Consider the following 13,338-nt stretch of genomic DNA (forward strand, 5'->3'; position numbering starts at 1 on the left):
TAACCCGGACCACGCTGGGCCAAACCCTTCCCTAACCACGCTGGGCCAAACCCTCCCCTAACCCTGACCAAACCCTCCCCTAACCCGGACCACGCTGGGCCAAACCCTCCCCTAATGAACTCTTACCTCATCGATGAGTATATCTGTCGTGTCAACCTCGGCGCGGAGTTGAGCATGCACATTGATGACCTGCAAGGCACGGACCTGCATGCTCTCCGTCTCCTCGGTACTGCCTGAGGAGTCCCTGAGCACGGTGTTGAGCAGGGGGAAACAGAAGGAGAAGGCTGGGGCAGACAGTGGAGCCATGTCTGAAACAACAGGATGAGCGCATTAGCCCATCTGCAGGTAATATACTTGCACTACGCCCTTGATGTGTATTTGTCACTATTGTCTCGCCCTCTCCCTGCGTGTGTGTCCTCACCACCACCCTTGCCCTCTCTGTGTGGGACAGTGTGCATGTGCAGCAGGCCGACAGTGCGCTGGGTGGCTGTATCTAGATCCTCCTGTCCCCAGGCCTCATCCAGATCACACTCAGGTTTCATCAGGCGCAGCGTCACTTGGCCCACCAGCACAGCTGTGGAGAAGGCCAGGAGTAGAACATGCAGGAGGTTAGAGGAAGTTTCCTCACCGAAACTATTTCCCTCCACAGATCAGACAGCTTGAGATATGTAGGTGTGTGGGCAAGAACATAGTGAGAAATAGCTCTCCCTAGTGTAGTAGCTCTCCCTAGTGTAGTAGTCCATGTACCCAGGTAGTGCAGCTCCTTGGAAATGAGACAGGCTCCTATGTCGAGGAAGGCCTGCTGCAGGCGTGGGGCGGCCAAGGGGGAGTGGAGGAGAGGCAGTAGGACCTGGAGGACCCCTGGGAGCTGCCAGGAGATCTGGGGAGGCTTCTGGATCAACGTTGCCTCCAGCAGACCCACCGCACACCGCAGCTCCATGTCCAACTGACAACCACACAACAATCAATGATCAATCAAACAGAAATATTATTATGTCAATGTCCTGAATCTAAAGTTTGAGAAATGTGGTACGTGTTCAAATATCTAGCCGTACCCCCTGTAGTCTCTTGCGAATGGAGGACTCTTTCTCCAGCTGGGCTTGCATCATCTCCTTCTGTTTGCTGGTCAGCTGCAACTCGTCTTTGATTCCTTTCTTCTTCTTGATCTCCTAAACCACATCATCAAAATCCCAGTGAATTTCAAAACTACTTTCTTCAATTATATAATGGTTCCATCATAATTCAAACTACTAAAATGATCTGATAAGTTAACAGAGGAGGATCAAACGGTTCCAATATGCTCCTGTATCTAGTAACCCATAAGATGAGGTAGGAGTGCATCTAGTCCCCATCAATCACAGTCCCCCAGTCTCACCTCCTGCAGCTCCAGTTCTATGATCTGTTCCTTATACGAGTAGGCCTTGTTCTCCCTCTTCATGTTGCCCTTCTTAGTGCTCTCTTGCTGGGCACTGCACAGGAAGAGAATGAAATGTTGAAACAAGCCTTACAAGCAACAACAAAGAAATCAAAGGTGTTTTGGATCAATGATAAGTGTTTACAATGGTAAACCCACATAACACCTCTTACAGTAGTAATACAGTGTGTTTGTGTCCTACCTCTGGATAATGCTCTTGTCATACAGCTCTCCCTCAGGGGTGAGCATGATGGCGTACTCCTCTCTGGTGACCTGCCGCAGCGCCGGATTGGACAGCCACTGTTTCACATGCTCCATCACCCGCGGCAACAGCTTGATAGGAGAAAGACCGGACAGGGCACCAACCGCATTCCTTACAGCCTGGAGAAACAAGAGGACCGACCATCAGTCAGCCAATAAGAGAACAGGTCAAGTAGGATCATAGGCTTGTCTCAACTAATCACAAGAGCAAAAGTGGGCCTGAACCAACCCTTGGCTGTGAGTATGTATGTGTATTGTAATGTGTACATCTGATATAAGGATGTCACTATGAGAAATATGTTCTGACCTGATTGTCAGCGTTGGCCTCCAGCAGCCGTGGCAGAATGACATCCAGGTTCTTGTCGATGAACTCATGGGCTTTGATGTTCATGCTGGACAGCAGGTAAGGCCACAGCCCGGGTCGAGCTGCAACTGCATCGGATGAGAGGAGAACATACATCAGTACTAGAAGTGAGTTTATACAAACTGTAGTGTGAAAGATGCTATAGTGTAATCCAACAGACCTATGGAGGGATGGTGGGTAACGATGAGGATCTCCATGGCAATCTTGTCTGCCTCGGCCGGGTCGCTCCACTGGCCAGCTACAGAGCACACCACACACAGCGCTTCCAGCAGGACGCGAGGGGGACTGTAGGCCTTGCCCACCTCAGACAACTCCCCTGACTCCGCCTGCAGCACCTCCTGAGGCAAGACCTGGGGAAAGATAAAGATGCAGTATTTAGTCAGTAGCTAGGTTTCCATCCAATTGGCCACAGATTTTCATGCAAATAAAATATGCATAAAAACAATATGCGCATTTTCCCACCAGGGATGGGAAATTCCCATCAAATTGACTCGTTGCTGATAAAAAGCTGTGAGTGATGATGTGCACATTAAAAAAACTTTAGGGGTAAAATTCCCATGTACCGAATAAATAAATACAAGTAAATGGGTTTCCATCAAATTTTCTAATCTATAGATCGTTTTGTCAGAAAAATGTTTGCATTATATAGTGAATGTGCCCACTTTGGTGGTGGTTTGTCAGCTCAACAACAGCTCACAGATACCTACACTCCTATTATTCTTTTTATTTGTCAAATGGCAGCCAAGCATCGATAATCATGTCACCAGAATAAGATATTCGATATTTACTGGAAAGCAGCATTACACTGTGAAGTTATTCATAACTTATTTCATCTGCAGCCTAATAAACTGCATGGTTTCCAGAGCCGTAGTGGGAGGACCACAACACATCATGTGACTCCATGTTTAATTCGATATGATGGTTATTACAGTGCCTTGCGAAAGTATTCGGCCCCCTTGAACTTTGCGACCTTCTGCCACATTTCAGGCTTCAAACAAAGATATAAAACTGTATTTTTTTTGTGAAGAATCAACAACAAGTGGGACACAGTCATGAAGTGGAATGACATTTATTGGATATTTCAAACTTTTTTAACAAATCAAAAACTGAAAAATTGGGCGTGCAAAATTATTCAGCCCCTTTACTTTCAGTGCAGCAAACTCTCTCCAGAAGTTCAGTGAGGATCTCTGAATGATCCAATGTTGACCTAAATGACTAATGATGATAAATACAATCCACCTGTGTGTAATAAAGTCTCCGTATAAATGCACCTGCACTGTGATAGTCTCAGAGGTCCGTTAAAAGCGCAGAGAGCATCATGAAGAACAAGGAACACACCAGGCAGGTCCGAGATACTGTTGTGAAGAAGTTTAAAGCCGGATTTGGATACAAAAAGATTTCCCAAGCTTTAAACATCCCAAGGAGCACTGTGCAAGCGATAATATTGAAATGGAGGGAGTATCAGACCACTGCAAATCTACCAAGACCTGGCCGTCCCTCTAAACTTTCAGCTCATACAAGGAGAAGACTGATCAGAGATGCAGCCAAGAGGCCCATGATCACTCTGGATGAACTGCAGAGATCTACAGCTGAGGTGGGAGACTGTCCATAGGACAACAATCAGTCGTATATTGCACAAATCTGGCCTTTATGGAAGAGTGGCAAGAAGAAAGCCATTTCTTAAAGATATCCATAAAAAGTGTCATTTAAAGTTTGCCACAAGCCACCTGGGAGACACACCAAACATGTGGAAGAAGGTGCTCTGGTCAGATGAAACCAAAATTGAACTTTTTGGCAACAATGCAAAACATTATGTTTGGCGTAAAAGCAACACAGCTCATCACCCTGAACACACCATCCCCACTATCAAACATGGTGGTGGCAGCATCATGGTTTATGCCTGCTTTTCTTCAGCAGGGACAGGGAAGTTGGTTAAAATTGATGGGAAGATGGATGGAGCCAAATACAGGACCATTCTGGAAGAAAACCTGATGGAGTCTGCAAAAGACCTGAGACTGGGACGGAGATTTGTCTTCCAACAAGACAATGATCCAAAACATAAAGCAAAATCTACAATGGAATGGTTCAAAAATAAACATATCCAGGTGGTTAGAATGGCCAAGTCAAAGTCCAGACCTGAATCCAATCGAGAATCTGTGGAAAGAACTGAAAACTGCTGTTCACAAATGCTCTCCATCCAACCTCACTGAGCTCGAGCTGTTTTGCAAGGAGGAATGGGGAAAAAATTCAGTCTCTCGATGTGCAAAACTGATAGAGACATACCCCAAGTGACTTACAGCTGTAATCGCAGCAAAAGGTGGCGCTACAAAGTATTAACTTAAGGGGGCTGAATAATTTTGCACGCCCAATTTTTCAGTTTTTGATTTGTTAAAAAAGTTTGAAATATCCTATAAATGTCGTTCCACTTCATGATTGTGTCCCACTTGTTGTTGATTCTTCACAAAAAAATACAGTTTTATATATTTATGTTTGAAGCCTGAAATGTGGCAAAAGGTCGCAAAGTTCAAGGGGGCCGAATACTTTCGCAAGGCACTGTATATCAATATTTGCGCAATAATGCGTTTCTGACGCCATTTCTCGCATAATTAACTTTACAGACACAAAAAGATCTCACCCTGTCTAGTGTATTTTGTTCTGCAGACATTTGGAAAGTTTACCGATAAACTTGTTGTTTCCATCAGGCCTGTCGTGAAATTTTTTGACCTGACATGTACTTTACTCACATAAGAAGGTTGGATGGAAACCTGGTTTATGACAAACACAAAATGTAGAGAATACAAATAGAAAGAAAATAAGATCCATGTCTAACATCACAATTTAATTATTCAGTCATTACTAGTTTATAGTAACACTGAAGTGAGACCTGACACTACAAATCCATTAAAATGTGTAGTGCATCCCATCGTCAACTATTCTTACCTTGTGTTTGTTGATGACCACTCTGAGTTCTCCCAGAAGGCCGTAGGCTAGGGCGGAGCCGCTCAGGGAGAGCAGCTTCTTCACGATCTGCTGTGCCCGCTTCCGCACACACCAACTACGAGACAGCAGCACCGCCACAGTGGCGCGGTGGTACATCCTAAGGAAAGCGGAGCAATTGAGTTACAGTCAGAGGAGAATGGGGACAATGTTTGGAAAACCACTATGCTTGACCAGCGTCAAAGTCACTTACTGTGATTTGCCATTGGTGAGTCTGTGGGAGTGGTCCAGGAAAAGTCTCTCACACAGCTGTATCACTGTGCACAGAGCTGAGGTAAAAGAAGCCAGGTTTACTGCTCAATGTCATTCCATATCTTGACACTTGTGTGATGACTGATCGTTGGCATATTTGTGTATTGTTTGTTTCTGCCTCACCTTCCTCACTGGCCTGGGAGAGGAACTTCTCTGTGGTGAATAAGGGTTTCTTCTCATCCAGAATCAGGGTCCAGAAGCCGGCCAACTTGGCCTCTGCAGCAAAAACAAAAAACACACCATTTTATGTCAGTCTCCAAACTGATGAACAAGGATGCTGTCCCCTACAGTCAACCTCATTCAACAGTGTGAAAGATCTAGGACTTCATTAATCTCATGGAGTGTCATGATCCTACTGTAGATTCACTCACCTGTCTGAGTCTCCAGCAGAGACAGTCGACACAGGAGAACGGCAGCAGCCACACCCTCTGACAGCAGGGCATGCTGGGAGTTCTGGGCCGCAGCCTTCTCCACTGTCTGGAGGAGGAGGGGCAGGAGGTCAGACGCCTGTCCCAGTGTGTCACCTGGGGAGGAGAGAGGGGTCAGGACTATGACACTGTGCCTCCTGCATGCTGTAGAACTGGATCAATGCACACACACAAATAAAAAAGTTGCCCAGCGCCTGTGACTAACTGACCTTTGAAAGCCCCCAGCATGGCCTGCAGGTATGCGTGGCGGACAAGAGAGGTAGAGGTCTTGAGGGTGAAGGCCTTCTTGAACCATTCCAGCAGAGCCTTGGGGACCTCCACTGTGAGCCGCCCACTCCACTGAGACAGAACAGCCACCGCGTGCACCAGGGTACCCTCATGGACTGACAGAGACAATCACATGAGCACCTCTCTCTTTACGGATGAAGGGAATGAGAAGGAGGAAGGAATGAGACATAGTTCTTACCTTCTTGTTGCAGATAAGGGATAAACAGCACAGCGACTGCAGAGCTGAGCATTTGGCTGGAGGTGCCCGACACAGCATGACGGCTGCAGCTGCCGATACCTGGGCAGAACAAGTCAAAAGCAATCAAAACAGTGGTTAAAAGACAACATCCATCTGTCTGCAAGACGAACATCCTAAGTGCGGGTTATGAAAGACAGGACACTTGGGACAACGTTACCTGACAGCACACTCATCTTCTGGCCGAACGCTGTGAGCTTCCCCTCTGACCCTGAAAAACACACAGTTCTGTTAGTGCAAAAAGATACTTTACACTAGGTGCTGCCTTATGTGCTCAAATGTTTCTTAGGTGAAAGTATGTGCGCTGTCTTTGCCTCCCAGGATGCTGAAGAGGTGTGTGACGACATCCTGTACAGCACTTGGGTCACTACACTGCTTGGCCAGGTTCTGCATGGCCTGCACTGCCTGCTCCATCAGCTGGGGGTTATTGGCCTTCAGCTGGCCTGAAACGCATAGCACAGCCTGGTTTTACACACACACACAGACACACACACACATCCTCAAATAGCTACATTTCTAGATATAAAAGGCATGACTTACTTGCAATGCCTTTTCCAATATCCATGGCATACTGACTGAGGTCAAGTGTCACTGAAGCTAGTAGACAGGAGACGGCTGAAGGAGAGGGGAAAATATATCTTGAAAAGGACAAAACTACAATACATAGTATAGAACATACACAAAAGTATGTTGCGGTATTGGTTATGATATTAGCTACTGTACTCACTCTGCATGGCATTCTCTGGGCTGCGGAGCATAGCCTTCTGCAGGGCAGGCAGCAGCAGCACCTTGAACTCAGAGTGGGAAACATGCCGCAGCAGCGAACCACTCTTGTCCTGCAGAGGAACACAAAACACATTACAGAGAAGAATGTTCAGCACCAACACCCAAAATATATTTCACAATACACATCAATTGTGGCGATGGGTGGTCTTTAGGTTGTGAGCACCAATCTTTTGATCTCCCTGAGAAGCGGCAGTCCAGCTTCACTCACCAGTATGTGTTGGTGTGGTCTAGTCTTGCTCATGAGGACTGCCTTCATATACAGGTCCAATACGGCACTCTGAAAACAGAATACAGGCGTGGTTAGAGATTTCAAATGTGAGCATATGTACTGACTCAATCTGCAAAAAATATAGAATATACTGAATTCAACTAATATCAGACTCACCTTGTGTTTCTCTACAGTGGCCATGTCTTTGTGAGTTGTGCAGAAGTCTAGACACACCCCAAGCAGAGCCAGTGAGCTGGGGTTCTGTTCTAGACTCAAAATGGTGCTTATATACTGATCAGCCAGGCCAGGGTTCTGGTAAAAACAGCAGAGACAAGCGTTCTAAATCACAGCAGATCCAATATAGTGATTATACACTGGACCATGGTGACTTTGCCCAAATATTTCTTAGAACTGTCGGGTCATTCCTTGAACGCCAACTCTACACCATCCTGACCTTTTTCCACATGTTGCTCAGGTTCTTCAGGGTTGACTTCAGTGCTGGTGCTTGAGCCCCACCCACCACCTCAGCCAGCAGCAAACTCTGGACCTCCACCTGTCAGAGGAAAGATAGTGAATCATGGATGAACGAATGCAGAAAATTCCAAATCAAACATCTCCCACAAATGGTGTGGAACTAGAAAGCATACTGATAACTGACATGCTGAAATTGTTTCACAGTATAGAGAAAGGCATGGCTTCTATAAGCATTGTCCTCATTCACTTACCAGTTTCTTCCAGATGGGGCCCTCTCTTTTCTCTGGAGCCGAAAACACAGAGCGAACCAGCAGGCAGGTCCAGGCCAGCCCGGTAAAGGCAGCCGAGCCTGTACTCTTACTGACAACACCACAACATATAACAGATGGACAAGGAACCAAAACAAGGTATTCAATATGTGGTTGAATTAGTAAGATATTGCACATAGCACACTGTAAATGTATATACAAATTGATACAAGGCATTTGGCCTTGGCCCTCTACCTTTCCCCATGTCCTACCTGGGTGCTCCATTCTTGCTGATAACACCACTGTTGAGGAGGCAGTGGAGGAGGCTGGTTGCTAGGATTTCAGGTTGAGACTCGGCCAATAGGCCAATGACTGAGAGGAGGGCTCGTCGAGATGCAGCATCCCTACAGAGTAGCCAACGTTTTCATTTTAACACAACATACACTACTAAGGACTAAACAAAGGAGTTTATTGTGGACTACAGGAAAAGGAGTACCGAGCACGCCCCCATTCTCATCGACAGGGCTGTAATGGAGCAGGTTGAGTTTCAAGTTCCTTGGTGTCCACATCAACAACAAACTAGAATGGTCCAAACACACCAAGACAGTCGTGAAGAGGGCACGACAAAGCCTATTCCCCCTCAGGAAACTAAAAAGAATTTGCATGGGTCCTGAGATCCTCAAAAGGTTCTACAGCTGCAACAGAGAGCATCCTGCCTGACTGGTTGCATCACTGCCTGGTACGGCAATTGCTCGGCCTCTGACCGCAAGGCACTTCAGAGGGTAGTGCGTACGACCCAGTACATCACTGGGGCTAAGCCGCCAGCCATCCAGAACCTCTACACCAGGCGGTCAGAGGATGGCCCTAAAAATTCCCCAGCCACCCCATTCATAGACTGTTCTCTCTACTTCCGCATGGCAAGCGGTACCGTAGTGCCAAATCTTGGACAAACAGGCTTCTCAACAGCTTTTACCCCCAAGCCATCAGACTCCTGAACAGGTAATCAAATGGCTACCGGGACTATTTGCATTGTATGCCCCCCCCCCCCCAACCCAACCCCTCTTTATACGCTACTGCTGTACTCTGTTTATCATATATGTATAGTCATTTTAACATACATTAATGTACATACTACCCCAACTGGGCAAACCAACCAGTGCTCCCGCACATTGGCTACCCGGGCTATCTGCATTGTGTTCCCACCCACCACCTGCCAGCCCCTCTTTTACACTACTGCTACTCTCTGTTCATCATATATGCATAGTCACTTTAACCATATCTACATGTACATACTACCTCAATCAGCCTCACTAACCGGTGTCTGTATGTAGCCTCGCTACTTTTATAGCCTCGCTACTGTATATAGCCTGTCTTAAATGTAAATTTTAGCCTGTCTTTTTACTGTTTTATTTCTTTACCTACCCATTGTTCACCTAATACCCTTTTTGCACTATTGGTTAGAGACTGTAAGTAAGCATTTCACTGTAAGGTTTACCTGTTGTATTCAGCGCACGTGACAAATAAACTTTTATTTGATTTAACAAATTATTAACTGGGAATCCTAAATAGCAGTAGGCTAATTGAAGGTACCTACCTGTATCTGTGTGGAGTGAGACAGAAGAGCTTGCATAGCCCTTTAATGGCTGTCTCTGGTAGCTCTGTAAGGACACACATACACATCATTGTCAATCACTGACATCAGTTTGCTATAATCTTGACCATCCAAGCCAAATACTACACAAGGAGTGAGAGCCGAAAATAAAACAATTATGCCGACTGGGGTATATGTCTTCTCACCTTTGCCACTAATGCACTGCTTCAACTCGCCAAGGACCTCTTTGCGCTCTCTTACACTGGCTGTGGTCACTTTCACAGCAAATTTCTTCAGCGTGTCTGAAACCTGTTGCAATACACAGACACCCGGAATCAAAAAATAAAGCTGTGTCTGGCAATGTATGTCACTGGGGGTAAATCATTTGTACCACTTTTTTTAAAAACTTTATTTAACTAGGCAAGTCAGTTAAGAACAAAATCTTATTTTCAATGACAGCCTAGGAACAGTTGGTTAAATGCCTGTTCAGGGGCAGAATGACAGATTTGTACCTTGTCAGCTGGGGGATTTGAACTTGTAACCTTTTGGTTACTAGTCCAACACTATAACCACTTGGCTACCCTGCCGCCCCATCCCTAAAAAATTATGTTTTAAGTTATCACTTTGCCAGACGTCTCCAATTGATCAGGATGAAAAACACATTTTCTGATTTGACATCGGGCAGAAAATGATGAGACCACTCTTAACAATCAAAACATTTTATTTAGCAAAATGTAACAACAAAAATTGTCTGTAAAAAAAAAAAACTTCGTGAAATGCTTCGTGAATGCTTTAACAAGTAAATTAGTTAGGCTGGCTAAACTTGCTCATCTAGCTACAACAGTTGGTATTTCGATGCATCTTAATCAACGGAGTTGGTCACCAATATGCACAAGAAAATTCGCTTAATAGTTAGCTAACAACAGCTAGCTGGCCACGTCTTGCCAGTAGGAGCCGACTAAACTCAACTCCACGATTTATGATGGAGTTGAGCGGTGACTAGTGTGGCGGACTGGAGCTCCGACGTCACATAAAATGAAATCAAAAACATGAAATTATCTTGTGTAAATTGAGGCTTATCTTTGTTGCCGTGATCAAATGCTTGTAGGAACTATGAAACATGGAATCAACTCCATCGCAAATCGTGGAGTTGAGTCGGCTACGCTTGTAGTGGCTAAATCAGAGCTATGTGGGGTGTAATCATTAGTCCAAACTGTTACAAAACGGAACATTGTCCAACGACAACGAGAGTTCATATTGGACAAATCGAGGTAGGTTCCTCTTGGTTTCGTTACGTTTGGTTCCTAGTGAATACACCCCTGGAGTATCTTCATTACTCCAAATAGTGGTAACTTGTCATTGTTTTTCAACGAAAACGAGTGTTTCTATTGGACAGTTGCAGGTACGTCCCTCCCGATTTGCTGAACCTGTCCAATAGAAACGTTTGGAGTCATTATTAAACCCCTGCACTCTCCGCATGTAACGTAACTACTAGCCAGGTTGCTAGCTAGCTAGTTTACCCAGCTGGATAGACTGTTTACGTCTATTTTTTTAACAGAAAAACAGACAGACAAAGTAATTATCCCTCATAACATCTTCATTGTCAAAAGTAATTGGTCGACATATTCTCGAGGAGGAATCCGTATAATTTTAAACATCAGCGACACAAACCTGCGTGTCCGCTGCCATCTTGCCGGTCTCGAACTAGGAAGTACTTGTCACTTCCGGTTCATTACAACGCATGATCACCACGTGGAGTGGAAGCCTACAGGTGGTAGATTTTTGGAATATCTTTGCAATTGATACACAACCTAAAACGTTAACCGTGCACATATATACTAATTTAGAAGGTAATCTCAAGTCTGTGTGTGTTTACTTTCCTTCTCTAAACCTTCCACACTGCAACCAAGGGTCAAAATAGTTGGCTGATAGGAGGTATGTCAAGGACAGATTTAGTCAGGTCTTCTTGCTTTCCTCATACAGAAAAACATTTACTCCACTATTCTTATGAATATTGTTTGTGAATAATGACATCTTGATTTCGCAACTGAGGCAGAGGCAGGTAGATATTTTGGTAAAAAATATAGTGTGCTAAATCCATTCTTAATTATTCCTAGATGGGTGAAAGTCATTTCTATGTCCTCAAGGTACATTTTGGGGATTTTATTTAATATGTTAAATTCACACTACAATCACCCCAGATCTGTCAAATATTTTAGCAACTTTTCAGATGCATTTTATACCTCAATTTCACTGTTTTGCCCTTGTCCCTGACCCAGACTTTTAAGCTTCTACTATGTTTTTCTTTAAGAAAACATGAATAATTACATTATATAATGTTATCTACTAAAGAAATAGTCAATTAAATAAAATGTATATCAACATGTATTGTGAGTATGCCTTTTATATTGTTATTTACACAAAATATACCTGTCCTTTGGTAGTGGTGTCATTTTCACTACTGAGGGCAAATTCCTCATTAATAAAGTTATGTCAAGAGAATGTTAATTTAGTTACCAAGGAAACTTATTGCAACATTGAAACACATGTCCAGACAGTTGTTCCAGATGTGATGTCCAGAAGTTTTAGAAAAATCGAGGTAAATATTGCTTGTGTGGAGAATATTTTTAATGTCAGTCATTTCCAAACAGGCTATAATTTATTTAATTGGTGGTATAATTTTTTGGGGAAAAGTGCATTTTATTTATTTAGTGTAAACTCTATGCTAGCTCTAATACTAGCCAAAGCATGCTAAGAAGTCTGTAATTTCCATCACAAACTTAACTGCTGTAAATTACGGAAATGACAAAAATCCATAATGTTATTTTTTACTTTAGGCTTATTTAATAATGTTTTAAATTAATTGAATCTAGAAAATGCTCCAAGGTGTGCACAAGTTGAAAACCTAAGTAGTGTTTTTGTTTTAGAAGATGCCACATAAAACAGCACAGACATAGAAAAAAAGAGACACGATTCCCCAAAAAGACAAAACAGCAAATTAAGTGAACTCCGAAGAACTCAGGAAGGATTTTATTGTTTCAAAATGCCATCATTGCAGAGGTAAAGCAAAAGTATAAAAAAATGCACAGTGCCGTTGACAAACAAGTGGCTTCAAAAATGCTCAGAGGCAACATCCTGAGAAAGTGTGGCCTGGTTTAAAGAGCAAATGAAAACAGGCCAACAAGTCTTCAAAATTCCATGAAAAAGCAGTGTAACATAATTAGCACAGCCACAGAAGAGAAAATCACTAGATTCTATGAACGTGATGTCAACAGTAGAGCAACAACAGGGGAAAAGGACACACTAACAAGGAACAAGAATAAAAAGCAGAAGCTCTTCTTGAGTGACACAATTCAGAACCTTTATCAGAAGTTTAAGAGGGAATATTCAGAGATCAAAATGTCCAACTAAGAAATCTGCAAAATATGTCCTTTTTGAGTTGTCAAGCCAACAGTCAAGGATAGGGACACATGCCTCTGCAAAACCCATGCCAATATCCAGTTCATGGCGGGCAACCTCAGTATCACAGTGATCAGCTGCAGCAACATTGAGAACCTTATTGAGTCTTCGTGCAGTGCGAACCTGAACAAAACGTTCATGTAAACAGACTGCTCCCTTTGCCATGCATAAAAGCTTATAACATCTGACTTTGATGTTGGTGAGCAGAACAACAAAGCTGAAGAGAGAAATGGAAAAACAGAGGGAAACGTGGAGAAATTCACTGCACATTTGACAGTAATAGAGAAGGTATGTGTCACACTGCACATTCTACTGGAGGACTTCTCCAAAGGA

At 43.9% G+C, this 13,338-nt stretch overlaps 1 protein-coding gene across 1 annotated transcript in view; it reads right to left on the reverse strand.

Moving 5' to 3' along the window:
• LOC124036196 (eIF-2-alpha kinase activator GCN1-like) overlaps positions 1–11,310 on the reverse strand; it is a 49,538-nt gene extending 38,228 nt beyond the window's left edge. Inside the window, exons 1-26 of the mRNA XM_046350452.1 lie at positions 11,218–11,310; positions 9,753–9,855; positions 9,550–9,613; positions 8,228–8,359; positions 7,959–8,067; positions 7,688–7,786; positions 7,411–7,545; positions 7,234–7,302; positions 6,967–7,075; positions 6,780–6,854; positions 6,554–6,682; positions 6,400–6,450; positions 6,183–6,281; positions 5,926–6,099; positions 5,660–5,812; positions 5,412–5,504; positions 5,230–5,305; positions 4,980–5,136; positions 2,200–2,389; positions 1,983–2,107; positions 1,617–1,795; positions 1,376–1,469; positions 1,056–1,169; positions 748–946; positions 422–574; positions 127–308 (exon numbers count right to left, since the gene is read on the reverse strand). Coding sequence (XP_046206408.1) covers positions 127–308; positions 422–574; positions 748–946; positions 1,056–1,169; positions 1,376–1,469; positions 1,617–1,795; positions 1,983–2,107; positions 2,200–2,389; positions 4,980–5,136; positions 5,230–5,305; positions 5,412–5,504; positions 5,660–5,812; positions 5,926–6,099; positions 6,183–6,281; positions 6,400–6,450; positions 6,554–6,682; positions 6,780–6,854; positions 6,967–7,075; positions 7,234–7,302; positions 7,411–7,545; positions 7,688–7,786; positions 7,959–8,067; positions 8,228–8,359; positions 9,550–9,613; positions 9,753–9,855; positions 11,218–11,235 — 3,081 coding nt within the window. The 5' untranslated portion in view covers positions 11,236–11,310. The remainder of the gene's footprint in view (positions 1–126; positions 309–421; positions 575–747; positions 947–1,055; positions 1,170–1,375; positions 1,470–1,616; positions 1,796–1,982; positions 2,108–2,199; positions 2,390–4,979; positions 5,137–5,229; positions 5,306–5,411; positions 5,505–5,659; positions 5,813–5,925; positions 6,100–6,182; positions 6,282–6,399; positions 6,451–6,553; positions 6,683–6,779; positions 6,855–6,966; positions 7,076–7,233; positions 7,303–7,410; positions 7,546–7,687; positions 7,787–7,958; positions 8,068–8,227; positions 8,360–9,549; positions 9,614–9,752; positions 9,856–11,217) is intronic.
• Positions 11,311–13,338: the final 2,028 nt, after the last annotated feature.

Source organism: Oncorhynchus gorbuscha, linkage group LG05 (genome assembly GCF_021184085.1).
Source record: "Oncorhynchus gorbuscha isolate QuinsamMale2020 ecotype Even-year linkage group LG05, OgorEven_v1.0, whole genome shotgun sequence".
Taxonomy (NCBI): domain Eukaryota; kingdom Metazoa; phylum Chordata; class Actinopteri; order Salmoniformes; family Salmonidae; genus Oncorhynchus; species Oncorhynchus gorbuscha.